Here is a 27,997-nt window from a genome sequence, read left to right as displayed (position 1 = left end):
TAGTTTCCTAGTGCAGTTGTAACAAATCACGACTAATTCTGTGGCTTATAATGAGATAAACTTACTACCTTAAAGTCTTGGAAGTCAGTCCAAAATGGGTCGGCAGCCCTGCGTTCCTCCCAGAACAAAGCAAGGAAACAAATTTCCCTCCAGAAGCTCTAGAGGGAAATTTGTTTCCTTGTTTTGTCCAACTTGTAGACTCCACTGGGATTCTTTGGCCTTAAGACGCAGTCCTGCGTCTCTCCAAGCTCTGCTTCTGGGTCACGTCTCCTTCTATGACCCCGACTCTTTTCACAGACCCTTGTGATTACATCGGACCCAATCCAGATAATTCAGGGTAATCACTTCCTTTTAAGATCCTTAACTGCATGCGCAAAGTCCCTTTTGCCATGAAAACTAGCATATTTGTAGACCTCAAGGGTTAAGATGTGGTCATCTTTGGGGGAGGGCATTACTCTTACTACCACAGAGCACAGGGAGCTTTTGGGGATCATGGAAATGGTCTCTACTTTGCGGTGTTTGTTACTTGTGTGTATAAATATGTCAAGTTCTATGCTTAAATCAGGTGCATTTTATTGTATGTAAATCATCTCATAATAAATCTGATTTTAAAATAGAAGAATCAGGGCGCCTGGGTGGCTTAGTGGGTTAAGCTGCTGCCTTCGGCTCAGGTCATGATCTCAGGGTCCTGGGATCGAGTCCCACATCGGGCTCTCTGCTCAGCAGGGAGTCTGCTCCCCTCCCTCTCTCTCTCTGCCAGCCTCTCTACCTACCTGTGATCTCTCTCTGTCAAATAAATAAATAAAATCTTTAAAAAAAATAAAATAAAATAGAAGAATCAGAATCTTACACAAACTGTTTTGGATTCTGCTTTTTTCACATAACAATGTGTCTCCAGCATCTACCAGACACAAAATAACAGCTAATTATTGCATTCTAAAGCGTGGAGAGTTTTAAAAACAAACGTTAAATCATGCATAATTTTCTTTCGCAGCTCCTTTAATGCTCACAGTTCAGGCAGAACGTGCTTTGTTTGAACATGATGGAGGTTATCCCCAACCCCCCCTTCTCAAGTCTCCCAAGGCCTCCCGCTGTGCACATTCTCGCCATCAATGATGCAAACGGTTAGAGCATTTCACATTCAACGTTAAGAGGCGACTTTCTCAGAGATTAAGCATCTAAAGAAAGGCAATAAAGGTTAGAGCACTTCACATTCAACGTTAAGAGGCGACTTTTTCAGATATTAAGCATCTAAAGGCAATAAACATCTGAATAAAAAGAAGTGGCCCGTACGGGGATCGAACCCGCGACCTTGGCGTTATTAGCACCACGCTCTAACCAACTGAGCTAACCGGCCGACGGCAAGATGTGGTCTTCGATCCTGCTGAGAGTGTAATACAAGGCAGAACCATGTCAGCTTTTCCCCCCGACTGAAATAGGAAATTCTCCAACTCTTGCTACTCCCCTCTTACCTAACTGTACCTGCCCTACTTTACTCAATTTCCTTTAAAAAATACTCTCCATTTTAGCATTCGTATGTTACTTAAACACACACACACACACCCAACACATAACAAAACAAAACAAGAACAAGAGGTTAGGTCAAAACAGCCCTCACAAGTATTTCGGTTCAGCAGTGGTGGTCTCTGGGTTGGTACCTGGGAACTGCGCGCAGAAAATGGGAATGGGCCTCGAACCCGCGACCTTGAGGTTCTGAGCACCACGCTCTAACCAGCGAACTAACCGACCACCTGCCGCAGGGATCCACCCTACCCGGAGGATGTAAACTAAAACCGAGGGCCTCGCGGTTTCTTCAAATCCGGGGGCGGGGGTGAGGGCGGGAAGGGGACGCGTGAGGAGGAAGGAAGGCAAGGGGCGGGGGAAGGGCCAAAACAAAACCCACGAAGGATAAACATTACAGAAATCAATCCCCACCGTCTTCCTAGTTCACGCTCCCCCACCCTGGGTGGGAACAAGGAGAGGAGTTTAACATTTGCTGTAAATGAACGAAACCTCCTCTTGCGCATCTTTCTCAAATCCCAATTCTGACCCGAAAAGATTCTGACGAAAGGCGCCCAGCGGGGCTTTCTGTCCTAACCGTTTGTTACTGGCTTTTTCTTTTCTTTCTTTCTTTTTAAAAGATTTTATTATTTTATTTGACAGAGAGAGATCACAGAGAGGCAGGCAGACAGAGAGAGAGGAGGAAGCAGGCTCCCTGCAGAAAGCCTGATTCGGAGCTTGATCCCAGGACCCTGGGATCATGACCTGAGCCAGAGGCAGACGTTTTAACCCACTGAGCCACCCAGGCGCTCCTGTTACTGGTTTTTCTTTTAAAAAAATTGATTTCCAGGAATTCTTTAATCTGGACACAGATCCTTTGCCAAATGTATGTAGTGCACGTTTTCCTTCAGTCTTTCCCCTTCTTAATGTTTTTTAATGATAATTTTTTAATGAGAAGTTTTCATTTTGATAATGTCAGTTTATCCCTTTTTGTGTATCTCACTCTATTCTTTTCTCCCCTAAGAAGTACTTGCCTACTACAAGGTCATAAGTAATTTTTCTATTTTTTCCTAGATATTTCATAGTTTGGGTTTTACATTTAGACCTATGATCCACCTGTATTAATTTTTGAGGATGGCACCGTAGGGGTGAGATTGCATTTCTCCCCCCAGCTCTGGAGCTCAGAGAAGGCTGAGAGAAAGCAGCCTAGCACCAAACCCAGGCCCATTCAGATGATGAGTTGCAAAGGAATTTGCAAAAGAGATTGAAAGAAGGTCTATAATTTATCCAACTGTTGCAGAATCACTTGTTTTAAAGACTGTTCTTTTCCGTGATGAGCACTGGCATCTTTGTAGAAAACTAATTGATCGTGTGTGTGTGTGTGTGTGTGTGTGTGTGTGTATCTACTTCTGAACTCGGTCCTGCCCGGTAGATCTGTCTATATGTAATGCCCAAACCGCAGTGTCTTAATTATTGGAACTTTATGGGAAATCTTTTTTTTTTTTTTTTAATGGGAAATCTTTTGATCAGGTAGTACTAGTCGTCCACCTTTGTTCTTCTCTAGATTCGATATGAGAGGTTTGTGTCCTGTTGACAGTACGGTCTAGAGAGGGTGTCTGGACAGGGCATCTTCCCAAGGCCCCTGGACCTCTCGCTTCAGGATACGGTTATGCCTGCATCTGCACCTGAGCAGAAATCTCCAAAGCAGATCACTCAGGAAAGATTCCCCACTTGTTTAAGGATGGAATTTGCCTGCAACAAACCAGGGGTCTTCAGAACATAATGCTTCTACATCCCTCAAAACTGTTTACCTTCATTAAAATTCAATTCTGAAAATAGCGTTTGTGGCTGGGAAGTACATAAAATAGTAACGTGATAGGGAGTGACTGGGACCTGGGAGCAGTCAGGAAAAGGCCTCCTGGAGGAGGTGACATTGGAGTTCAGCCTGAATGTTAAGAAGGAAACAGTCATTTAAAGGTCATTAAAGGGAACAACTTCTGGGCAAAGGGAACAACTAATGCGAGGGCTTGAGATAGGAATTGGCCCTAGATTTTAAGTAACCAAAGAGGCCATGTGGTTGGCCTGCAGCATGGAGAGTGCTAGGAAATGAGTTCAAAGACTTCCAAAGCCAAAGTTTGCAGGGCCCTGTAGCCATGGGAAGGAATTCGGACTTTATTCTGGTTGTAGCAGGAAGCGATCTGAGCATTTTATACAGAGAGGTATCATGACCTGACTGACCTTTTGAAAGCATCACTGTGGTTGCCAGGAAAAGAACAGATACGAGGGGCCAAGTATGGGACAAGAAGGCCAGGGAGGAAGAACAGCTCAGAATTTTCCATCCTTTTGTAATGGAGACACTAATGTTATTTGCAGAACCATCTTGGGAGAAAACAGTGGGCTGCCCAGACACCAGCAGCCATTCTGGGGACTCTGGCCACCACAGAGCCACGATGCACCCCCACAATGTATACTGCATAGGTCAGCCCAGCGCCACAAGCCCCCCACAAGGAGCGCCCAGAATGCTTGAGAACAGAGCCTCACCCCAAATCCAAACGCATTCGGATGTCAAGTTGCAAGGAAGTTCGCAAAGGAGATGGAGGGAAGCTGTATCCAGCCGAGTGGAAGGAAAACCAGAAGTGTGTGACTAGCTGAGCGTAGACCCATCCTTTCATTTCCCAACAGGTGCTGAGCACCCACGATGTGTCAGACTGTGGTGCACGTGCTGAACATGTAAAGGGAGGCACTGAGACTAGACCCCAGCACAACGGGCTATGGTTCGAGGTCAGTAAGTGGTACAGGGTAGCACCTGCTGAACAGGGCTGGGTTAGCTCTAGGCGAGGGAAGAAAGAGCTCGTCCTTGGGGTTTGAAGTCAAGATAGACAAGGAGGGACTTCCTCGCAGGAGAGTGGGCTGTGGCCTCTCTTACCCCCTGCCTTGTCCGGACCTGTCTTTACTTCTGCCCTTCACAGCTCCCTGGAGATGCTGTCTCCCTGACTTGCTCCTTCCTGCCCTCCCCAAACCCGGGGCATCCCTATCAGGATGCCAAAGTGGCATCAGGTGGTGGGAAGTGATGGTGAGTGAAGGCTTAGGAAGGAAGGCTGAAAGAGAGAGAGAAGGACAAAGATTAAATGGCAGGAAGAGAAACAGAGAGGAGGAATATCAGAGACACAAAAGGAGATGGTCTCAGGGAGACAGAGACCGAGAAGCAGCAAAGGAGAGACAGGACAAGTCTGAGGTGGAGGGAAACAGAGCAGAGATACAGGATGAGGTAGAAAGTAACTCAGGTGACCCAGAGACCAAGGATGGGAGACAAAAGCCGACTGCAGTGGAGACTGTCAGAGAGGAAGTGAAGAGAGACAGACTGGGACACAGAGAGACAGAAATGACAACATCCAGAGAAGGGACAAGACTCAGAGACAAAGGCAGAGGTGGGGGTGTGAAGGGCCCTGAGAGGAACAGTGAGAGGCAGGAGCAGCTCAGGGGTCCGAGGTCTGAGCAGGGTCTGAGCAGGACTTGGGCCAGAGCACATCACTCTGACATTTAGCATTAAAAACACCAGTATTCCTTCTGTCACGTGGGGCCCCAGAGAGAAGACAGCTGAGTAGGAACCAGGGAGCGAGGTCTCACCAGACACCTGATTTTCCGATGCCTTGATCTCATACTTCCCAGTTTCCAGAACCATGAGAAATCACTAGCTTTGTCCCTAAGCCACCACATCTGTCGCGTGTTCTCTTATAGCAGCCCAAAGGGACTCCGCCAAGCTTGACTTGATTCCTACCAAGATCGCTGTGTTTTCGGAAGTAGGAAGAAAATAATCAGTGTGAGATCGGCCCAGAATTCTATGACACAAAGTGGCTTTCCAGAAGATACTTGAAGCAACAAAAAAAGATAGCCATGAAACGATTAATAAAATGCTCCCTAAAAAATAAAATAAAAACCAGTATTCACAATGAGGATAATTCTCCATTTATATTTTCACAACTCTGGGTCCCACAACACTTTCGGCCACGTTTGTGGACACAGGGGCTAAAACCCAATTCCCAGAGATTTCCTCCTTCCCCATGAGCTGCTTGCTTCCTCTGGTGAGTCCGTCCAGGACCGAGGCGGCCACCCAGGGAGAGGCGAGGGTATGGGCCCCTCAGCCCCCACTGCTTACAAAGCTCTGCTTTGCCAGTCCAAGCCAGATCTGCAGCTGCTGGGAGATGCTCTGTGGGGAAAACTGGGAAGGTCAGACTCCGGCCTGGCCCGGGGCAGGCACGTGCAAAGCAATATGCAAACGAGCATGCTGAGGACCCAGCTTGGGGCTCTCTTACCTGGCGCCCTAGGCGGAGGCTAGGGGAGTCTGAGGGCCTCTCTGGGGCCATGTCCATGCAGTGGGAGGCACCGGGGATGAGAAGGGCTAACTCCGAGGGTCCCAAGGCTTGTGTTACACTCAGCACGTGCCAGGGGTCTGTGTCCCCTGGTAAGAAAGGGAACAATGGTGTGCTGTGCCCCAGCTAGGTGTGGATCTAGGAGGCAGGGTCCGATGCCTGGCTCACCATTAATGAACAGCACCTGGGTGGCCCTGGGGGTCTGGCCACCATAGTACAAGTTGGTCTGGCCCACAGCCTGCACGACGGATGAAGTGGAGAGACCGAACACCCGCTCGCAGAGCTCCAGCTGGGAGGGCAGTGCAGGGAGCCGGGAGAAAGGGCATCTGGGGCCCTCACAGGTGACATCTGTGGAAGGAAAGTCTGTCATCCTGGGGCCTACAGCCCTCCCCTTTACTAATCACTTATAGAGCTTTCTCTGGTGATGACCAAATCTGCTCCATACCCTCCCTTGAGTAAGTTCCTGGTCAAGTCTGTGATGGAGAAAGCCCCGGGAAGGAGGAATCCCAGAGGGAGCATGACAGGCTCCAGAAAAGCATCCGGCCAGGGATAAAAACCTTCAGGAATTAGAAAGAATGAGCCAGACCAGGCAAAGACAGAAAAGAGAAAGCCTCATAAAGAGGGGAGCCTGCACGTGCACATAGGTTGGAGGAGGGGGCAGACACAGGAGTGAAAAGCACAAACTGGACCTCGCCTCCCTTGCTCAAATTCCCTAGCTCCCCACCCCAGCCTTCATGGAACTCCCTTAGCCTGACACTCACTCATTCCTTTCTCCACCACCTATTGAGCACCTCCTGTATGCTCAGAGGCATTGTGAACAGTATTGGGAACACAGCAGAAACCAAGATAGTCCCAGGATCTGAGGTGACAGGGCTCACAGTGCAGAGGCGACAGGCAAAAAGGTCTGTATGATAAGACTGTGGAAAGCACTAGGGGGGGAAACACAGAGCTATGGAGGGGGTGGGACAGTAAGCCAGGGGGCAGACTTAGCTCTAGCAATCAGGTAAGGCTTCCTGAGGAGGAAGCATCTTGTGAGGAGTGAACTGGGTGACGAGAGGAAGACAAGTAATCCAGGACAAGCGAATAGTATGGGCCAAGTTCCTGAGGTTTCAAGAAAGCTGGTACATTAGGGGGTCAAAATATGCAATGTCTTATTATCACCATCATCATCATCATCATAATAATAATAAGTATTTGGGGAGTACCTGCTGTATACCAGTGTTATTCTTAGCATGTGACATATATTACCTCCCTTAATTCTAGAAACCACCTTATGAGAGAAGTGCTGTCATTATTCCCACTTTGCAGATGTGGAAACTAAGGCCCAGGGGGAGAGCTTAGGTTATTTGCCCAAGTTTGTACAAGATCACATCGCTATGAAACAATGGAATTGGACTTGAGTACTTCACTTTAAACCATATCTTCATTGCCTTCAAGGGATGTGGAAAGGATCTGAACGCTGGGGTATGGTACTCAGATTTAGCCCTGAAATTACAGGCTGTTCCACTACATTCGTATTTCAGAGAAACAAACACCTTTTTAGTATAAGTATGTTCCATGCGATATTTAGGTCATGCACTAAAAAATGTTTATCTGAAATTCAAATGTAACTGGGCATCCTGCATTGTATTTGGCAATCCCACTCTAGGACCCATGGGTTTTGAGCAGAGGAAGGACAAGGTCGTATTTAGAAAGATCACTCTCGATGCAGTGAGGAAATTAGATTTTATGGGTGAAAAGAAGACCTGGAGACCAGAGAGGAGGCTGGGTCAGAGATGGAGGCAGGAGGGGCTGGGGGCCTCCACCGGGACAGCAGAGCTGGGAACAGAGAGGAGCTGCGGTGAACAGGCAGGGCTCAGGGACTGACAGGCTGTGGGGGCAAAGGGAAGGAGGCACGGGAAAGGCTGCCAGGGTTTCTAGATGGTAACCCAGGACAGGGATACGGATGAAGCGCAGATTGGAGGGGTGATCACCTATGTGGAGGGCTTGTGTGAGAGAAGCTATGTGAGTGCCCAGGGCACACGCACACTCCAGTGGAGTGTCTATCTTCTAGACCCACACCCACAGGCTAGACAATGCACAGCAGTCTGGCCAGTTGTGCCAGCGAAATGAAAATCAGTCCGGACCCTCCAGGAGACAAATTCTCTGGGCACAGCACAGAATACTGTTTTGGGGGGTGAGGGTGCGGTGGGTCACTCACAGAAGCCGAACTCCGTACAAGTCTGGTACAACCACTGCCGGTCACCCACACCGGACACCTGGGGGTCTGTGGCCTTCAGTCGTGCCACTGTCTCTGCTCGGGAGAAGCTTAGACACCGCTGGCCCAGGCTGTGCATGACAACCTAGAGGACAATATACACACATACATACATACATTCCTCCTGTCCTGGCAGCAAGTCAGGACCCACGGCCAGAAAGCATACATAAGTCCTTGCAAGTCAAAGGTCAGAAATCCAAAGATCTGCAGAGTTCTCGTGGGAATCAGGGGTCAGAGTGAGTGGTGCCTGGGTGCATGTGTGTTAGAGGTACTAGATGGCTGTGAGACCTTGGGCAAGTGATCATCTCCTGGACCTCGGTTTCCTCATCTGTAAGTGGGGATGAAAACAGTGCCTCGCTCCTAGAACTATCAGGAGGATTCTGTGAAATAATATATGTGAAGCCCTTCTTAACAGCATTTGGTCCAGACAGCGCTGGAGAAGGAAGAGCTCTTTGTAGCTGTGGATTCCGTGGCTGGAATCCCCGGCTCTACTACATTTCCTCCTTCCTTCTGTAAATGCTAATTGAGCTTCTGCGCTGCGCTAGACTCTGTTGCAGGCCCGGGGAAGTGGACAGAACAAGATGGGCGAAAGAGGTAACAGTCACAGTCGCTAACGCCTGCAAACGGCATGCTTCCCTTGACCGAAGTCACTGCACCTTCTAGAGAGCCCGGAGGTGTCATCCCTATTTCACAGATGAGGAAACTACAGCTCAGAAGGGTTCACGCTGGCCCAAGGTCTGGCAGAGGAGCAGGCGCCCTTTGCCGACTGACCCTCCTCCCCCGCACCAAGCCTCGCGCAGGGCCGCTCACCTGCACTGCCCGCCGGAGCCCGTGGTAGGGCGCGGAGAGGCTGCGGTTGCTCCCGCCTTCGAGGAGGAGTCTGCAGAGCCGCCGCACGCTCAGCGGCGCTCCCGCCTGCGCGTCGTACTGCACGGTGCCCCCGACCAGCGCCTGCAGCGCCCCCAGCAGCTCCGCCTGGTCCTCCGCGCGGTCCAGCGACGTGCAGGCGCCCAGCTCCGCCCGCAGCGCCCCGCGAGCCTCCGGGCCCGCGCGCAGCCGCCGCTCCACCTCCGCGAAGGCTGCGGACGCCGCTGCCCGGCACTGCGGGGAACGAGGGTCCGCGCTGGTGAAGACTCCGGCCTGGGCCTCGCCTTTCCTGGCCCCCGACCCGCGTCCTTCGCGAGCGCTCCACTTTCCCGGAATGCCCGCCCGAGGCCGCGCCCCGCTAGCCTCTCCCTCCTGAGAGGTCCGCGCCCAGCGCCGAGCCACACCCCCTGAGAGGCTCGCGCCCCCCCCCGCCCCGACTCCCTTACCCCGCGCGGAGCCTCTCCCTCCTGATAGGGTCTGTTCACGGACCCCCTTTCCCCGTGCGGAGCCTCAGACCCCTGAGAGGGTCGCCCCCCCACCTCTTACCCGGAGCCGAGCCTCACCCCACTCCACCCCACCCCATAGGGTCGTCCCATCCCAGCCACCCCAACAAGCGCGGAGCCTCTCCCTCCTGATAGGGTCGCCGCCCCAGGCCCCGTCCCGCATCAGCCCCGCCCCTGCTAGGGCGCCCCGCTTTTTGGTGCCCGCCGCATCTCTCCGTCCAGCGCTCTAAAGTCCGCCCACCTTCCGGGTCTCGGGCCTCCCTCAGACCCTCGCACCTTGCAAGCTTCCCCCTTTTCCTCTAGCCCCCATTTCCAAGGCCTCCCGTCCCCCTACCCCCTCGGACTGGCCCCATCTCCTACCTCGGGGGATCCGCCGACAGCCGAGCTCATTAGGCTTCTGGACACCACCTGCAGGGGGGCCGCAGGAGAAGGAATCAGCGGGCTCCCCGGGCGAGGACCCCTCCCGCACCAGCCGCCCGCCGTCTTCACCTCGTTATACTCCGAGAAATCCAGCACGGCCCGCACCGGAGCGGAGGAGGCCACCGAGGCGAAAATGAGGTGGGGGAACTGGAGAAGGACAGCCGTCAGCCTGCGGGCCGAGGGACCGGGGACCCCACACTCCCGCCTCCCCGCGTCACTCCCGCGTCCTGCGGTCTTAGGCAAGACCCCACCCTCTGGTGACTCTGGTGACAAGTTCCTCAGGGGGGAGAGGAGTGCGCGGGGGGAAGCGAACGGGAACCGGGTACCCTTGTCCTCGGAAGGGGACCCCCCCAGCCCGCCCCCAGAGTCCCGGGGACCTTCAGCCTGGCCCAGGCGGCCAGGGAGCCGGCGTACGAGCCTCCGAAGCAGATCCAGGGGCTGGAGACGGACACGTTGAAGAGGCGGGCGAGTGCCAGGCGGGCCGAGGCCACGTCCGCCAGCCTGGGGGCAGAGGGGAGGCTCGGTGGGTCCTCCTCGCCGGAAGTCCCCGAAGATTCCCTCCCAGCGCGGGCGGGGACCCGGAGACAAGACTGGGAGGGGGGTGTGGCCGGACGCCAGGGCTCTTCTCCCGGGATGGGGGTGAGGGCTCCCCGCGCCCCGCGTTCTTAGCCTGGGCCAGAGGAGGCCCCTCGGGAGAGCCTCCACCCGCCCCCCCCCCCGGACTACGTGGGGGAGGAAAAATCTCTGAGGCGTTTTAAGTGGAAACCTGACAAGTCCGGGCAGAAAGGGAGAGCCACTCGGGAAGACCTGGGGTCCCAGGCTGGAGCGGGCGAAGCCAGCGGAGGAAGGACAGACCCAATTAAAAGGGGCTCTGGGATGCGTCTAACATCCTCTTTCCTATCCCAAGTGTTTTTCTTCCTTCCCGGACTTTCGGGTCAGAAACCGGTAGCGCTTGTGGAAAATGGAGAGACCGAGAGAAAGAAACACCGAGGTGGGGACAGGGAGGGGTGCAGGCGGAAGGGAGGTCGAGAGACGCCAGGCGGGAAAGGGACAGGTCAGTCCTGCGGGGAGCAGTGGAGAACAGCGGAGCAGGTGTAGGACCGGGAGGGGCTGTCACCAAGTCAGGTCCGGGAGGGGGAGAAGGGGGAGGGAGCTGCACAGACGTGGGGGGCAGCCCCCTCCCTGCGGAGGGAAGCGTGCTCCAAAGTCCGGAGAACCGCGGGGCCTCTGAGTAGCTGGAGCCCAGAGAGCGGGAGCAAGTGTTGGTCTGAGGGTTCACAGCGGACCTCGGGGACACCCGAAGATTCTCGTTTCCTCTAAGCGAGAGAAGAGGCCTGTGAGAGACGCCCTCGAGGGGGTCTGTGCTGTGCCTGGCCCTTAGCCGCATCTGGACTGTACCCCAGCGGGGTACAGCCCCAGCGGGGCTGGGGCAGAAGCGAAGACGAGTGGGGACGCTGTGTCCGAGAGGGAGGCAAGTATGGCCTGAGAGAAAGAGAGGGAGGATAGAGACCCAGAGATCCAGAGAGACTGGAAAAGAGAAGAAAACATGAGCCAGAGACCCAGGGGTCCGCTTCAGGCCGCCGCCAATGATGCACCGGCCACAAGGATGTAGGGAGGCTGAGACGCAGACCCGCCATCCCACCGCCCCAAACAAGTCACTCACGCGAACCGGCTGGACAGGAAGCTGAGCTGGGCCACGTCCAGGCCCCCAGCGGGCACACTCAGGCCGTAAAACCGGTGCTCCAGGCCGATCACCAGGGCCCCCCAGGCTGGGGCCAGCACCGCAGGGTGCCCTGTGAAGAGCGTGTGGTTGGGGGGCGCGCAAGCCGCCCCTGCCCCCACCAGCTCCCCAGCCGCGTCTCCCCCATCCTCGTTTCTTACCTCTCATCACGGAGCCCGACCCCAGGCTGCCCTCGCCGCCCAGATGCAGGAACACGGGTCCCCGCGGGCTGGCCCAGTGCCGGTCATTCACCCAGTACCGCTGTCGGGTGAGACAGGGAAGAAGGAACAGGCTGGCGAGGCCTGACCTCTCCTTTCCTCCCGGTGCCTCGCAGCCTCTCTCCCTTCTCGCTCTTCCTGCGTGTTATTGGTGGTACGTGAAATAGGCTTGTTTATTTATGTGTCCCTTTCTCTCCCGCTTGTCTCTTCAGAGGGCCACGGGGCGCTGACAGAGGGCAGAGGAGGAGCCCTGGGGTCCAGGGATGTGGGGACTGGGGGCAGAGTTAGGGAAGGAAGGTGGCCGCGGGCTCCCCTTCTCCGGGCCTCACCTGCAGGAAGGATCGCCTGTCGGACGTGTTGAAGGGGTCCAGCGGCTGCTCCAGCCACCCCTGTTTCGGGAGGGCCCCAGCCCCTGGGCTCGAAGTCAGGCTCAGGCCCGAGCTCTCCTGAACCCGCTGGATGTGCTCCCCCAGGCGTCTCAGGAGGGAGGCTGTGGGACACAGACCGGGAAGGAGTCAGGCCAGGTCCCCTGGGGAGACCCTGCCTGACCCTCAGCGTCTTCCTACCTGGAGCCAAGGACGCCCAGAGGGAGAGCAGGAGCAGAGGGCCCAGCCACAGGGCGGGCCTGCCGGCCATGCTGTCCGCACAAGCCTCCGGGTGCTCTGCTCGCCTGTCACCCTTCGTCAGGTGTCCGGCGCGGCCTGCACACTTATAGCCTGTCGACATGAGCTCGGGTTCTTTTCGGACGCTTCTCCCCCGGACAGGCGTCTGTGGGAGTCACCACAGCGGGGCAGCGACGCGGGAGTGGGCATGTGGAGGCCTGCAGACCTGGGCCCTGAGATCCATTTCTCGCTCGCTCCCTGCCTCTGGATTTCCCATCCCTCTGTCCCTCAGCCTCCCCGTTTCTAGGCCTGACCTCTACCTTCTGTCCTACAGATTATACACCCCCACCCCGGGGTCTGGCCCTGCCCACTCGCTCTGCTTTCCTCACTGCTCCTGGCGTGTCCTCAGCCACTCTCTTCTCTTCTCTTTTGTCCCTGTCCCAGTCTTGCCCCATCTGCTTCCCAATCTCCCTCTTTCTGCTCCTTAGCCCAGCCCCCTGTCTCACCACCCTTAAAAAAAAGTCTCTTTTGGAAAATGAGAAGGATATCCCTTAGCTTTAAAGAAAACAAGAATGCCAATAAACTTTTTACCTTTTTTAAAAATTGTATTTATTTATTTGAGAGGTAGAGTGAACGGGTGTGTGTGAGAGAGAGAGAGCAGGGCAGAGGGAGAGGGAGAAGCTGACTCCGTGCTGCGCAGGGAGCCCAACGTGGGACTCGATCCCAGGACCCTGAGATCATAACCTGAGTGGAAGGCAAATACTTCACCTACGGAGCCACCCAGGTACCCCAACTTTTTACTTTTTAAGTAAGAAGAGGGTCTGGCCAGGTGGCTGTTAGCTCAGGTGGGCAGAAGGTGCTGCTAACAACACTGATGTTGGGGGTTTGATCCCCAGACAGTCCAGGAAAGGGGTTAGTTCCTGTGTTTAAATAAAATTAATTTTGCTGCACTCGACGCAGGCATTGGGAAGAGGCTCTCCAACATAAAACTGAGGTTAAATGTCAACGTTGTTTCTTAGTCCTCAGCAGTGACACGCACCTTCTCTGTCCCCCTCTCCAAGGTGGGGTTGGGGGGAAGGAAAGAAAAAGAAGCACCATCTTCAGAAAAAGTGGCTTAAAGCCTTCGCATAGAAATCTTAGTAAAGAAAAGGAGGTTCTGGAGTAGGGGTAGGACTGGAGGTGACACAGGATCTGCTGGCCTGGCCTCTGCCCCCCCCCCATGTGTCCCTGTCCCCTTCCCTGAGCCCCGCACACCCATCTCGCGGGTCCTCCCTTCACGTACCTGATCTTCCCCCGTCTTCCCGCTGCCTCTCAACACCACGGAAGTCCATATTTCCTATTGTTAAAAAAAATCAAATCGTACGCAAGTGTACCTTCCTTTCCTTTCCTTTTTAAAAATTACCTGTTTGCTCCCTACAAAGAGTTCTTGTTTTTCTTTTTTCTGGATCTCTCAGATCTACAACAGTTTTGAACCTAAGCTGGGCATTCAGTAAGTTATTTGTGGAGAGAGTGTGCAAAGCCTTTCTGTCAGAGGGTGTTTTCAAATGTTGGCATTTTGTTTGCTGAATCTAACACACCCGTATAAAGGACAAACACCTGCCCGAGTCTGTCTGTGACAAGACAACATGGCTGTAGAGCCCACATTATTGTACAGGATACACAAGGATAGCAGGAATGAGAAATGAATAAAAAAATAAAATCCCAGCAAAAAAAATAAAATAAAATCCCAGCAAAAAATGAAAGGTAGATGTTTCAGATTTGATAAAGTTGCATTTTTAAAGGATGATGAAGCCATCACTCAGAACTTGAAATATGGAGCCAAAGCTCACTTAGGGGGAGAGCTAGGCTAGAGCCAAGAGAAGATTTTTTGGGGGAGGGGGCTCACGGAAGCAAGGACTTCGGGGGGCTGAGCGGGTTGATATACTCTGCGGAAACATGATTTTGGGAAGAGAGGCTCTTGTTTGTTTAGCACTCAAGGGCCTTGAGATGAATCTGTCTCTGACCAGCTGACCTTTAGAAGGCAGGGGTTGAAGGTGATTCACTGCCTTAACAATTATCATTGACAGACTGGTTCTGGTGGCTATTGATAAGTTTGTGGTTAATTTATATTCTCAGCATTTTACTTCGACCTTCCTTCCTTCTTCCCTCGCTCCCTTTCCTATCTATGGCCTCTAAATGTCTAAAATTAACCATCACTTCTAAGTCCTTGACTTCTTAGGGGCCATAGGCAACTCATCCTTCTTAACATATTTTCTTTATCTGACTTTCAAGACATTGCTGTCCTGGTAGTCTTTCTACTTCCCTGTCTTCTTCTTCTCAATATCCTCTGTTTCCCCTCTTCTCTGCCACCCTTTTCTATAATGGAATGTCCCAGGGTTTGGTCCCTGGACATCTTCTTTATAAACACTCATTTCTTGGTGATTTCATCTGTTCTCATGGCTTAATGACTACAACTCACCAACTTGTGTCTAGAGTCTAGACCATTCCATTGAACTCCGGGCGTGCGTAGTCAACTGATCGCTTAGTATTACCCCGGGTGTTTTATACGAGACATCTACACGTTGGCACGTCTAAAACAGAGCTCCCACTTCCCCTCCCCCCCCAATAAAGCTGCTCCCTCCAGTCTACCCCATTTCAGTCAATGGCAACTCCATCCTTCCTGAAGAAAACCCTCAAAGTCATTACCGACTCCACTTTTTTCACTCTCCGTATCCATTTTCTCTGGAATTTCTTTTGCCTTGTCTTTAAAATATATCCAGACTGTAACTGCTTTTCACCAACTCAGCTGCCACCATCCTGTCCAAGCCACCGTTCTCTCTGATCCGCAGCAAGATGAAAGGGACCTCACAGATGTCCTTGCTTCCACTGTTCGCTGCACACAGCGGGTCTGGCAGAGGGGTCCTTCTAAAAAACTTCAGACCCGCGGAGGCACTTCGCTGCTTGAAATCCAGGGTCCTCCTGTTTTATCCGGGGGAAGGCCGCAGTCAGGCAGCAATGGCCTAAGAGGGCCGCCCTGGACCCGTGGGCTCCTTTCTGCCACCTGTCGGCCTCCCCCGGAACGACTCTCCGCTCGGCTCGCTCGGCCTTTTTGCATCCACCAGCCACTCTCCCCTCTTAGGGCTGGTCCCGGTCGCTTCTGCCCCAAGAGGGTGCGGACCAGGCCTTCGCTCAGCGGTCCCGGCCGCGCAGCGCAGATTCTCCGACGCCGCCGGGAGGACGCAGCCTGATCAGGATGCACCCTGACCGGGAGAGGGAGCCCGTCTCAGCTTTGCTCCTGCTCTGTAACGTCATTCTTGTAACTTAGAGTTTTGGGCTGCAAAGGGAGCACGAACCTTGAGACTTGGCAGAAAAGTAGGCAAATAGAAGTAGAAAATTCGGAGAACAAAATTTAGAATTTATGGAAAAGCAATAGGCCTTGTTTCCGCCCGGTTTCGAACCGGGGACCTTTCGCGTGTTAGGCGAACGTGATAACCACTACACTACGGAAACTCACGGCCTCTGGGCCCTTTCCATTCCAGAATTAGTTAAAATTGATCTTCAATGAATTTATCCTTCCCTTGAGGCTGTATTCTTGCCCTAGGCGCTGTTTCCCCTCTGCACGTTCCCATTCTTAGTATCCACAATATCGGAGTTGGACAATTCATAGCCAGGCCCGTGTCCCCCCCCAGAGCCCCAGTCACTTTGCAGACACGAGGGGGCGGGGGATTCTAGGCAGGTAACTGGGAAAAGTCTTAATGTCATAGGCTGCTGTCTCTGACCGTGTAAGATGCCCTGCCCTTCTCTGGACGGCCGAAAATTGTCCTGTAGGAGCCAGAACCAACTAGCGAGCCCAGGACACTTGTCTCTGGACCCCGCGATGGCGAGCCACAGGTGGAGTGAGTATGGTCAGCTTTCCTACCCATAGCCTTTGCGAGGGACACGGACAAGCCCTCTTTCCGGGACAGGCTGGGCTCACTTTCTTTTAACTGCCTGGGGGAGGGAACGTATCAAATGTTCTCCCTGCCAGGGGGACAAAAGACATCACAGGCTCTTTTCTTTTGAAAGCTGAAGGATCTGGAGAATTGAAATCTCATCAGGCAGGACACAGCCTGTCGGGATCTTGGTGGTGGTGAGAGTCATTCACAACCTGCTATTAACACTCCTAAATAAGACACCTTCTTGAGGTTTGAAAAGGAAAGATGGGGGGGGGGGGATGCTCATGCAAAGATGGACAGCAATAAGTAAATCTCCTGAGTGGGTTTGGGCAAGTTTAAAAAACAAGGCAGAAAAAAAAAAAAAATTCACGGGCAAAGGATACTGGTAGCCCAGTCAGCATGTGTCAGAATTTAGGAAGCGTCATCAGAAGTAACAAACAGCTTGCAAATGAAGTTCTGATTATGTCCTAAATGACATTTATTCCTTTAGCTTAACCTCATTAGATTGAAATGGTCAGTGGTGAAATGAGAAACAGGGAAATTTGACATAAAAAATTCTTCCCTAGCCTCTTTAGTATTTCGATCCCAATATAAATGGTGGTTCCCTATCACCACCCACTATTTTAGGAATCCTTTCTGTTCCATACTGATGAAAAATCATAGTCAGTCAGAGATGGACTTGATTATAATTATGGGGAAATAAGCACAGCATTTGCTTTCTCTCTATCCCAACCTATGTTAGAAAGAGGACTAGGGATGTTTAAAGGCATAAATGTATAAGGACAAAAAAAACAAAATCATGGGAGCAACAGTAGGATTTTGAAGACCAAGGAGCAGAATAATCCTGTAATGAAGGAAAGAACTTCATTAGGTATCTTTTAAAAAGCCTTTCTTTTTAGGGTTCACTAGTGTTGTTACATGAACATCTAGTCTATTAAATTTCATAGTATCATAATATTCATTATTCTGCATTTAACACACTTACCGGTCTACTACTGATCATCTATTACCTATCACTAATGATGGGGGCATGGCTGAGTCTGATTCTGAAGGACCAAAAATAATGCTGCAGTTAGTATCCACATATGACTTGATCTGTGACTTTCTGAGATTTGGGGGAGGCCATGAGGAGTGGGGATCATATACACCTAGCAGCAGAATATCTGGATCATTGGATCTCGTTAATTTTGAGTTAAAATTATTAGACTGCTCTCCAGGATGGCTGCTTCCTCATGAACCTGCATCAGCAGGACACGAGGGTCCTGATATCCTCATTTCTGCAATAATGGGTGCATCCAACCTTCTAATTCTTCAAACTCTATGTTGGTAGAGTAATATCTCATTTTATTTTGCATTTTCATAGAGTACTAATAATATTAATTGCTTTAAATCAGTTAATCTTTTCAGAGTCTTCTTTATCTTCATTTTTATGAGCATCCTGTTCCTATTCTTTACCCATTTTATGTTGAATTTTCTGCCCGATTTTGCTGATTTTTATGGCTTCTTACTACATGACATGGATGAAGCTGTTGTTAAATGCTTCAGATATCTTCTACTTTACTCACACATGTCCACTGACCTTTCCATTATGGCCTTCATTGAACACGATTTTGATTTGGATGAAGTAAACTATACCAACTGTTTGTGCTTTTAGAATTTTTGTTTAGGTCCTCTCTGACCTCTGGGTCACAAAGACATTTCTCTACCTACATTTCTATTAATTTTTACCTCTCACATTTAGGTATTTACACTCTCTAGTTCAGTATATTTTATAAATTCTATAGATAATTCTACTCTGTGCTAAGAATCACAATAATTCAGGCAACAAAAGCAAAAATAAACAGGTAAGACTACATCAAATTAAAATCTTCTGCACAGCAAAGGAAATCATCAACAAAATAAAAAGGCAACCTATAGAACATGAGAAAATATTTGCATACCATATGTCTGATATGGGGTGAATATCCAAAAAAAAAATCATGAAGAACTCACACAACTAATATCAAACAAAAAAACAAACAAAGTGGGCAGAGGATCTGAAGAGACATTTGTCCAAAGCAGATGTCCATATGGCCAGCAGACACATGAAACAATGCTCAACATCACTCACCATCAGGGAAATGCAAATCCAAACCCCCATAAGCTATCACCTCACACCTGTCAGAATGTTTTTTATTATAAAAAAAGATAAGAACAAACAAAGGTTGGCAGGAATATGGAGAAAAAGGAACCCTGTTGGGGATTCTAGAAGCCTTCACAGACTTTCAGTACAACCCCCACCAATGCATATCTGGAACCTGTTTTAATAAGTTCTTAAACTCAGTCCCAACTGAAGTGTCTGGACAGCATCTTATTACTGCCTGAGTAGATTATATGCACCTGACACAGTGCCTAGCACATACTAGGTACTCAGGAAAGCGATGTCAATAGTGGAGAGTTAGAACCCTTGGTTAGGATACGTCTTTATTAAACCAGTATCACATGTTAAACTCCAAACTCCGTATGTGTACTGTGGGGTTTTCTAAAGTTACCCCAAAGGTAGCTTGTCTCAATATTGACTGTTCTCTGGTTCCAGACCCAAAACCCTCACCTGGACAGTCAGATTCATTGACTTTGGAATGGGGGCTTAGATTCAGCAGGCAAACTAGTGTTGTCTGATGAGAAGTGAGGAGGGTAGAGACCACCTTTGGAGAGTTAAGAGAGACAGTTCATGTGGCTGGGTTCTCTCTGTCTCTTACTCCACTCCCTTTCCTTTTTGGATTTCTTTCCAAATCCACTAAGAGAAGGGTCTTCCCTTGAGCGTAAGTGGTGATAAAGTGAGTTGAATCTGACAATGTGAGTATTCTTTTTCTTTCTTTTTTTTGTCTTTTATAGTACTTCTTTCTTTTTGTGCTTTTTCTTTAATAATATTTCTCATTTTAATGCAAGTCTGCAAGATCAGGGATGTGTCAGTCTTTCCCTAACACCCATTGTAATGTATGGTACAAATTAGTGATTAGAATAGTTGTTGCACATAGACATTTTGTTAGTCCCCCCCCTCCCCAGGATGCCTGGTCTCAGATTTCTCAGGTATATTCATAACCTCCCAGGGACAAGAATTCTAATAAATTCTAATTTAGTAATTTTGACAAGAATGCTTGCATGTGCCATCGGGATGGCCGAGTGGTTAAGGCATTGGACTTAAGATCCAATGGGCATGTGCCCGCGTGGCTTCGAACCCCACTCCCGGTAGGGGTGAGACTAGAATTGCCTTGTTAAGAGCTGGGGTTTGCTCCAGTATTGCAGCTGGGTCCAATTTTTTATTATCCAGAAATTGACAGACTTTACCATTGATGCCTTCAGGTAATCTATATATAATGTCATCACTGTCATCACTGACATATTGCTATTAAAATCCACTGTCTTCTTAAGTTGTTTCTAGGTGTTTCTTTCCTTTATCTTTCTTCCTGTCTTTGAAATTTATGAGCATTTACATGGTTTAATTTTTTTAATTTTTTATTTTTAGTAAAATATAATGTATTATTGTATTACTTTGTAATACTAATTATTGTATTATTGTATATGTAACTAATGTATGTATTATATAATGTATAACAAATAATGTATTATTCACAGGTTTGTGAATCGCCAGGTTTACATACTTCACAGCACTCACCATAGCATATACCCTCCCCAATGTCCATTACCCAGCCATACCTTCCTTCCCACTCCCTTCCCCCCAGCAACCCTCAGTTTGTTTCCTGAGATTAAGAATCTCTTATGGCCTGTCTCCCTCCCAATCCCATCTTGTTTTATTTTTTCCTTCCCTAGTCCCCAAACCCCCAACGTTGTCTCTCAAATCCTTCATTTCAGGGAGATCATATGATAATTGTCTTTCTCTGATTGAAACATGGTTTAATTTTATCTTCACTATTGCCTTATTGTTTTTCATGGTTTTTTAAAATTTATTTTTTATTTTTTATTTATTATAAACATATATTTTTATCCCCGGGGTACAGGTCTGTGAATCACCAGGTTTACACACTTCACAGCACTCACCATAGCACATACCCTCCCCAATGTCCATAACCCCACCCCCCTTCTCCCAACCAGCCCCCACCCCACCCCCGCCCAGTCTTTCATGTTTTTAAAAATGATCTGGACTGGCTTCCCTAGGGCTTTCTATACACACGTACAATTAGCCCAGGTCCCCTGCCCCTGTGTGGGGCGAGAGACTAGCCCTCTCTGGTTTGTGTTATCATTGTCATGTGTTTGCTTTCATGTCTACGGTATAGCAGTTACTACTGCTTTATGGAGTCTATCTTATCGAGTGTGATTAAAATTGGGGAATGTATGCCTTCTGTGTGCCTGCACTGTAACCATTTCTGTGCACATTCAGTCCTTCCTATCTCTTTTGTCTCCTGTTCCTTCTTCTTGAATATCTTCTCACATTTCCTATGGTGCAAGTCTGCTAGATGTTGTTTGTCTGGACATATCTTTATATCTTCTTCATTTCTGAAAAATATTTTTTGCTTAGTAGAGAATTCAGGGTTAAGAGTTTTTTGGGGTTTTAAAAATTATTATGATTTCTTGGTCTCTCATCACTTGGAAGTGTCATTTCCTTGTCTCATGACATATGTAATTTCTGGTGAGAAGTCTGCAGCAACTTTTATCTTTTTCAGCTATATATAATATGTATTTTTTTCTTTCATTGCCTTCAATATTTTCTCTTCTATTTGTTTTCAGCAGTTTGAATTGGAGGTAAATAGGGTCACACCACACCCCAATATGAAATGCTTAGGTTTCTATGGTCTTGGGGCTGTGGCTTGATTTCATTATTTTGAGAAAGTAATCAGTCATTATCTCTTCAAATAATTTTTCCACTCTCTATTTCTTTGCCTTCTGGGATTTGTTATAAATATATTAGACCACTTGACATTAATCACTAACTCTTCAATGATCTTTTTTTTTTCCAATTTTTTTTTTGTAAACCATTAAAAGCATCCTATAGCTCTATTACCTTGTGTATTTTTTTTAAATTTAGCATATCCATTTGACTTTCAGTTTCCAACAATCTACTGAAATTTCTCATCTGCCGACATACGTGGTCTCTACTTTCCACTAGAGCCTCTCACATGATACTCACAGGTATTTGAAACTTCCTTTCTGACTGTTCCATTACAAGGGACATCTCTGAATCCCACTTTGTTGATTAGTTTTTCTCTTGACAGTGCATGGTTTCTTCTCCCATTTATGAGCATTTCATCATTTTTAGATTGTTAGGACGGTAGCCTATGGGACAAATAGTATTTAGGCTGAGATGGATATGTTGCTTTTAGTAAGCTATTGATGTGTGAGTTTGAATCACACCTATGGTGACTCTTTCAGGATGTGAAAAGAATTAAAAGCAGTTGTGGGGATCATTTAAAATAAAAATCAGCATTTCCAGTAACTGCTGGAGCTCTTATTACAAGCTGTCAGATGATAAATTCAGAGGTCAAAGACAAAATATTCCAATCACTGCAAAACAAATCACTGATAATCTCATTGCATTGTCATCAGACGAGAATTCTGAATTTTTTGGTGTTCAGGTAATAGTTTATGGTACTTCAGTCTTGAGCAGTGAGGAGTGATTTTTTCATGCAAATTTTAACACCTTCCATCAGTCTTTCTGTCTCTTCTTTGAACACTTCTATTATCACCACCTTCTGAAACTGAAGGCATCTATAAAGTAAATGTCAGGATTTTAGTCTTCCACATCATGTAACAATTGAGTAACTCAGGCTGCTTCAAGAATAAATCCACCAAACTGACTGCAACAAAACTGGGACTTACATTTTCAAAGTGACAAAGCCTGCAGACAGAGCCTCACCAAACTGCAACCCAGGTTCTTCTGTTTCCTAAGCAGACAACTCTGCTTAGGAACAAGACAAGAGAGCCCTCTTGCAGAGAAAAAAAAAAGGCAGGTAAAGAAACTAAGTTCAAAACATTTTTTGTTTTCACACACTAAGAATTGCTTTTGGAGAAGAATACATGCTTTTTTTTTTTTTTTTAAGTAAAAAACAGATTCTTTGGAATGCAACACCACCACGGAGTCTGCCCCAAAGAATGGCATCCTGGCAAACTGGTTGCCCTTTACTGGTGTTACCACGTCAATAACCCCAAGAAGATGTAAGACTTAAAACTATATAATAAGTAATTTTAATTTTCCAAGTAGCTATTGTTAAAAGTATAAACAAGTGTAATTAATTGTAATGCTTTTTCCCCAAATATTATAATCTAACATGGAATCAATAAAAAAAAACATAACTAAGAAATCATACATTTTTTTCTGGAATTAAGTTTTTTTTTTTAAATTTACTTATTTATTTGACACACACAGAGAGAACGTGAGCAAGCACAGGGAGAAGCAGGCTCTCTGCTGAGCAAGGAGCCCAGATGCAGGACTGGATCCCAGGACCCTGGGGTCATGACCTAAACCTAAGGCAGAGGCTTAACGGACTTAGCTACCCAGGCATCCCTAGAACTAAGTTTTAGAAATGTGTTAATGACTATTGTTTTGGACAGTGCGGCTCTAGAACGTTCTGGGGGAAAACAAAAACATTTTCTCTTCACAAAACAATCTCTGTTGATGTTTTTATGGGGAAGAGAAGTTCCCGACCTGCAGCTTACCAAACAAAACAAAACAAAACAAACACACAAACAAACAAAAAAACCAAAAAAAAAACCACCGTAAGTTTTCTTTAGGTTCAAGATTGTGAGTATTAAATCTAAGGTCTTTTTGTTTGTTTGAGGGGGAGATGGAAATGTACTTCTTTCTAAAACAAGACACCAAAAAGGAAAATAAAAAGTATTCGATGAAATTGACACGTTTATAACAAAAATCTTGAGGAAAATAAAAATCTTGAGAATAGAAACGGTCGGTTACCTTAAAATTAATGACCCTGGGAAAGAACTGATTACCTTGGTTCAAGCCTAGCGGAATAGTGCTACAGCAGTGATTTCCCTGTCCGTATAGGCTGTTTTCTTGTTCATTCTTCCGTGGAAGCTCCGCGGTGGTGTTGGCTGTCAAAAGCGGGTGATAAACTCAAAAGCCCGAGTCCGGCAGTGAAGTGCGGCCTGCGGATTAGTCGCGCCGGGATCCCCTTGCTAAAAAGTCCCCGGCCGCCTCCTGCGAGCCCAGGTGTCATCTCCGGAGCCAGGCCCAGAAACTGCGCTCACGCCTCCCTCGCGGGGACTCTGCTGCGCGCGGAAATTTGAGAAGCATTTCCTGCAGGAGACTCCAAATCCTCTGGACCATTCTTCGTCCTTCCCCACCTTTTAATTCACCTTGGCGGATCCAGCGTGGTCTGGACGCGCGGCGGGCTCCCCCTTACGACGCGCGCTGCCCAGCGCCAGCCCACGATTGTAGGATAAAGCCCCTGAAGGTCGCTTTCGCTCGTCCGTGTCCCCCTCCGCCCGCCCCTCCCACCACTCCTTCAGCTCCGTTTGCTTCTCAGGTGCCCCCACCCGCCGCCCCGCCGCAGGAGGCACGCGCAGGGGCGCCCGCAGAGGAGGCCCCTTTTTGGAGAGACCCCGCCAAAGGCTGTCGCTCCCTCGTCTCCCTCACATCCTCAGCCTCTCGTCCGCTCCACTTCTGTCTGGGATCCTTTACGACCCTGAACAGATTCCCCGTGTCGGTTCTCGGCGGGGGTGGGGGGGGCGGCGCTGCGGGGGGCCTCGCGGGGCGGGCGGGGAGGGGCCAAGGAGGCTGAGTCGTTTTCGCGCGTGTCAACTTGCATCTTTGCGAAGATCAGCGAATTGAGGGTCTAAGCGAGGCTCTGACTCCGTTTGTCCACAGCCGGGTCTTTCTTGCTTCAACATTTCTCCAGGGCATGTCCCTTCTCTTTCCTCCGGACCGATGCTCAGGGACAGAAAGAGTGCGGGAGAGAGAGAGCCCTCCCCAAGGCGGGAAAACGTCGCGAGAAAAATACTGTTTTGTAGTGTGTGTGTGATTTTTTTTTTCTCTTTGACGCTTCTTTGATTTTTAAATATTAAGGTACAGTTTACATACCATAAAAATTAGGGAAAAGTGTACAATTCAGTGGTTTTTAGTGCACCCAGAGTTGTGCAACCATCATCCTTATGTAACTGCAAAACATTTCCATCAGCCCCAGCAAATTCTGTAGCTTCCCTCCCTTCCCAGCTCCTGGGAGCTACCATCTCGGTGGAGAGGCCCATTCTGGACCTTTCCTATAAGAGGAATCACACCATGTGGCCCTTCACAGCTGGCTTCTTTCACTCAGCAGATGTCCTCAAGGTTCATCCATGTTGTACCATATATGACAACATTCCTTTTTATGGCCGAATAACATACCTCGTTTGATCTGGAAGTTGTCTTTCCGAAGATCTTCCAGTCCCTGTCATTATGGCAAAAGAGGAGCCGTTGAGCACTTATTCCCACTTACCCGAGGGCCAAGGCTGCCACCTGGTGAGGAGCCAGATCGTATAAATTACTTTCCAGAGCACTTGGAAAGTTTGTTTCTCTTACCAACTTGAAGAAACACGAAAAGACATTCTTGTGAGAAAAGAAAACAGGAGGCTCGAGCCAGCCAGGAGTCGAACCTAGAATCTTCTGATCCGTAGTCAGACGCGTTATCCATTGCGCCACTGGCCCTCCTGTCTAAAGGGTGTTCATTATTCATTTTTCATTAGAATCACTGAGTTGCTTCTTGACGTGGGGAGAAGCGAGTTGAACAGAAAAGACTTGTGGATTCCAGTAAAGCAGGCTGATCGGGGTTGGCAAGATTGCATGAGTACCTTCCAGTAAAATATTACATTTCTGAAACATCATGTGTGTGACACGATGTCACTTGCATTTTTTTTTCCATTTATATGCATGCTTGTTTCTATTTTTTCTATCTGTGAACTGTTCAGTAGTTTATGCAATGGGTTCCTTGGTCCATCAGCATCGCATTTTTCTTCTGTACTTAATACTGAGGCTATGTGCATGGATCAGTTATTAGCTGTCATTTACATCACCATTTACATACATTTGCATCATTTACAATTTTCATATAATGACCAGGAAAGTGAAATAAAATATACTACTGTCTATTAATCATATGTTTCCCACCTCACTCTCCAAAGAGCCAAACTTGGGCTGAACGAGGTGATTTCAGACTCTGTGCAACAGAGCAGACATTCAGAAACACCCACCTTCCCAAATTAAGCAGCAAGGTGGCAAGAATTCAAAAAAGGTAAACATTTTAAGAACTCAATTCACATAGGAACCTAGAATTTTGGATTTATAATTATAAAATTAAAGACTAGGAGCCATCATTACCTAAATCAGCTAGTAAATTAAAGCGCTCAGTGCAGGTGGAATAGTCACATGGAAACACAAGAGCAACTGTTAAGTGACTCGGGTCCCCTCCTCTGAGGGCGAGAAGCACAGGAGCTGGGGTCCCAGGCCAGCCAGGGAGCACCTGACACCTGCCCCACGCGGCTTCTTGCCTTGGCCAAATTGTTCTTTGCCTCCTTGCTTCCATCTCCTCATTTCTGTGCGATGTTTTAAAGAGCACTTGGCACACACACATACTAATGGATCTTTACCATCCTAGACCTTAATGTTTCCTAACAGTCTGTTTTAGGTTTGCTTGCTTGCTTTTCCTTTTTCTTTTTTTAAACACCAGAGGTCTTTAAGGAAACTTACCTACGTTGCTATCTTCAGCCGGAGGCCTTTCATTAAAGAGTTTTAGAAATAAAATTTCCTGGTTCTCTTTGCCCTTGGGATCTGCCTCCAATTTCCTAATCCCAGGGCAGAACGAACAGACGGTCCTGAGCGCCTTTGCTCGCTGGGCCTCAGGAAGCAGCGCGCGAGCGCGGGGGCGGGGGATTCACAGGTGCGCAGCTTCCAGAAGGATACCAGGGCCAATATACACCGCGGGGTGTGTGTGATGTGTGTTGTGTGGCGGTGGTGTTTAGTTCAGACCTCCGGAGAGGTAGGAAGCTGCCTTACTACAGTCCAGTTTGCGGAATAAGATGAAAAGCCGAAAACACATCTGTTGGTGAGAATGTGATTTTGTAACTTGGATGGAAAAAGGGACCACCAAGCGCTGTGAGCAGGATTTGAACCTGCGCGGGAGACCCCATTGGATTTCGAGTCCAACGCCTTAACCACTCGGCCATCACAGCCCCACGCAAGTGGGCACTTTGGACACCAAGGTTCACATTGGTGCAAGGCCCTGGCTCTCACACTCCCATCTTACCAATGCTGGCTGCTTCTGTTCGTTTGGCACGTTTACTCTAAGTGGGACCCAGAAAGAAATCACTCCCAAGGCTCTTCGAGAGAAAGCAATATTCCAGCGTCACAAGAATCCTTGATTTTCAGGATTTTACTTCATAGTTGGCAGGAAGTGAAGTGAGGAGTTGTGCTGAGTGCTGGTATCCTACTCAGCCACGCTGGTCACAGAATATCCAGGAGGCTTTGGTGCTGGGGAGGACAATTTGTCAGGAACCACCAATATTTCAAATACTGGCACACATGAGAGGTTATACTGTGCTGAAGTCTAGTCTCTCCAGCATTAATAACAATATAGGGAAAAACCCAATTATTTAGAATTATTTAGTTAGATAAATTATGGCATAATTAAAGAGTGGAGTGCTATGCACTCCATATGGAGTGTATTGAAGAGAAAATGAGAAAGATCATGGTGTACATATATATATATTTTTTAAAATAAAAGCAAGGGTCAGAGCGATCGGCATAGAATGTTACTACCACTACAAGTACATTTGTGTTAGATTATATGTATTTTACAAAAAAAAAAATCTCAAGGATATTCAGGAAACTCATGACAACAGTAACCGGTTGAGGGACTGGAGACGGAGGAGATGGAATGTTCCGGAGCAGGAGGGAGCAAGTTACCGCCTGCCATTTGGGACTTTGGATGTGCCTACTAAAAAATAAAGCCTCAAGAAAACACTACAAATGAGGAGGTAGGGGACAGAAACTGTTTTTACCAGAGGCCCCCTCTGGAATGCTGGATGGAGAGTTTCCTTTCCAGAACCGAGCATCCCGAAGGGCTTGGAAAGAGGCTTCACCTGGAGCCCCAGAGAGAGCGAACTGCAATTTGGAGTCAGTCTGTAGTGAGTGGAGAAGGCAGGAAGGCTCTGGAATGGGGTTCTAGCCTGTCTCCAGGGCCAGGGAGACCTGGAATGCACACCTGATTTCAAAGCTTGTTGGGGGAGCCATCTTGATTTATTCTAGAGTATTCTGGGAGAAGTGGAAGAAGTCCTCTCTCCACAGTGCAATCTTGGGCTATTTTGTTCCAAACCACAGAATTTAAATAGCTTAAACTTCCTCCTTTGGATCTAGGAGTAACAACTTCCAAAATCTGTTGTGTGTGTGTGTGTGTGTTTTATTTTTGCAGAGAAAGTAGTATTTTTTGTCTGGGCCAGAGCACAGTCCTCCTTACAATGTACAGTTTCCAGGAGTTTTTAGAGGAAATCCTTTCTTGGCTTTAGGAACAAAGAGCACTAAGTGCAGTCGCTCAGTAGCAATCTCTAGTCCCCATTCCCAGCCTTGCCATTTATCCAGTCCACAGCTCTGCAACAGACCCAGGACCAACCCAAGGCTAGCCAAGGGACAGTTTGATTGGTTTGA

General features: G+C 48.5%; 1 protein-coding gene and 5 non-coding genes across 6 annotated transcripts; 1 reads left to right on the top strand and 5 right to left on the bottom strand.

Moving 5' to 3' along the window:
- Positions 1-1,283: 1,283 nt before the first annotated feature.
- Positions 1,284-1,357, bottom strand: TRNAI-AAU (transfer RNA isoleucine (anticodon AAU)). Its single transcript has one exon. It is a non-coding gene; the product is annotated as a tRNA-Ile (tRNA).
- A 4,192-nt stretch (positions 1,358-5,549) lies between these two features.
- PRSS16 (serine protease 16) lies at positions 5,550-12,491 on the bottom strand. The gene is made up of 12 exons (XM_059176187.1): positions 12,422-12,491; positions 12,185-12,345; positions 11,799-11,898; positions 11,581-11,710; positions 10,295-10,418; positions 9,987-10,064; positions 9,858-9,905; positions 8,938-9,228; positions 8,071-8,212; positions 6,039-6,218; positions 5,814-5,959; positions 5,550-5,707 (listed from the first exon to the last, which is right to left on the bottom strand). The coding sequence occupies exons 1-12, from the start codon at positions 12,489-12,491 to the stop codon at positions 5,639-5,641; spliced, it is 1,539 nt and encodes a 512-aa protein (XP_059032170.1). The 3' UTR covers positions 5,550-5,638.
- A 3,382-nt stretch (positions 12,492-15,873) lies between these two features.
- TRNAV-AAC (transfer RNA valine (anticodon AAC)) lies at positions 15,874-15,946 on the bottom strand. The gene has a single exon. It is a non-coding gene; the product is annotated as a tRNA-Val (tRNA).
- A 3,573-nt stretch (positions 15,947-19,519) lies between these two features.
- Positions 19,520-19,602, top strand: TRNAL-UAA (transfer RNA leucine (anticodon UAA)). Its single transcript has one exon. It is a non-coding gene; the product is annotated as a tRNA-Leu (tRNA).
- Positions 19,603-24,933: 5,331 nt separating this feature from the next.
- On the bottom strand, positions 24,934-25,006 carry TRNAR-ACG (transfer RNA arginine (anticodon ACG)). The gene has a single exon. It is a non-coding gene; the product is annotated as a tRNA-Arg (tRNA).
- Positions 25,007-26,445: 1,439 nt separating this feature from the next.
- On the bottom strand, positions 26,446-26,526 carry TRNAS-CGA (transfer RNA serine (anticodon CGA)). Its single transcript has one exon. It is a non-coding gene; the product is annotated as a tRNA-Ser (tRNA).
- Between the last annotated feature and the right edge of the window lie 1,471 nt (positions 26,527-27,997).

The sequence above is a fragment of the Mustela lutreola genome, chromosome 6 (genome assembly GCF_030435805.1).
Source record: "Mustela lutreola isolate mMusLut2 chromosome 6, mMusLut2.pri, whole genome shotgun sequence".
Taxonomy (NCBI): Eukaryota; Metazoa; Chordata; class Mammalia; order Carnivora; family Mustelidae; genus Mustela; species Mustela lutreola.
Note: the sequence above shows the minus strand (reverse complement) of the source record. Positions and strands in the feature narration are given on the sequence as shown.

Excerpts from the sequence above, each read along its gene's own strand:
- PRSS16 (XM_059176187.1), bottom strand. The coding sequence starts at position 12,491 with ATGGCCGGCAGGCCCGCCCTGTGGCTGGGCCCTCTGCTCCTGCTCTCC. Across the intron at positions 11,711-11,798 it reads GTCGGGCTCCGTGATGAGAG|GGCACCCTGCGGTGCTGGCC; the intron begins GTAAGAAACGAG and ends CGCTCTTCACAG. Across the intron at positions 8,213-8,937 it reads GGCTCCGGCGGGCAGTGCAG|GTTGTCATGCACAGCCTGGG; the intron begins GTGAGCGGCCCT and ends ATTGTCCTCTAG.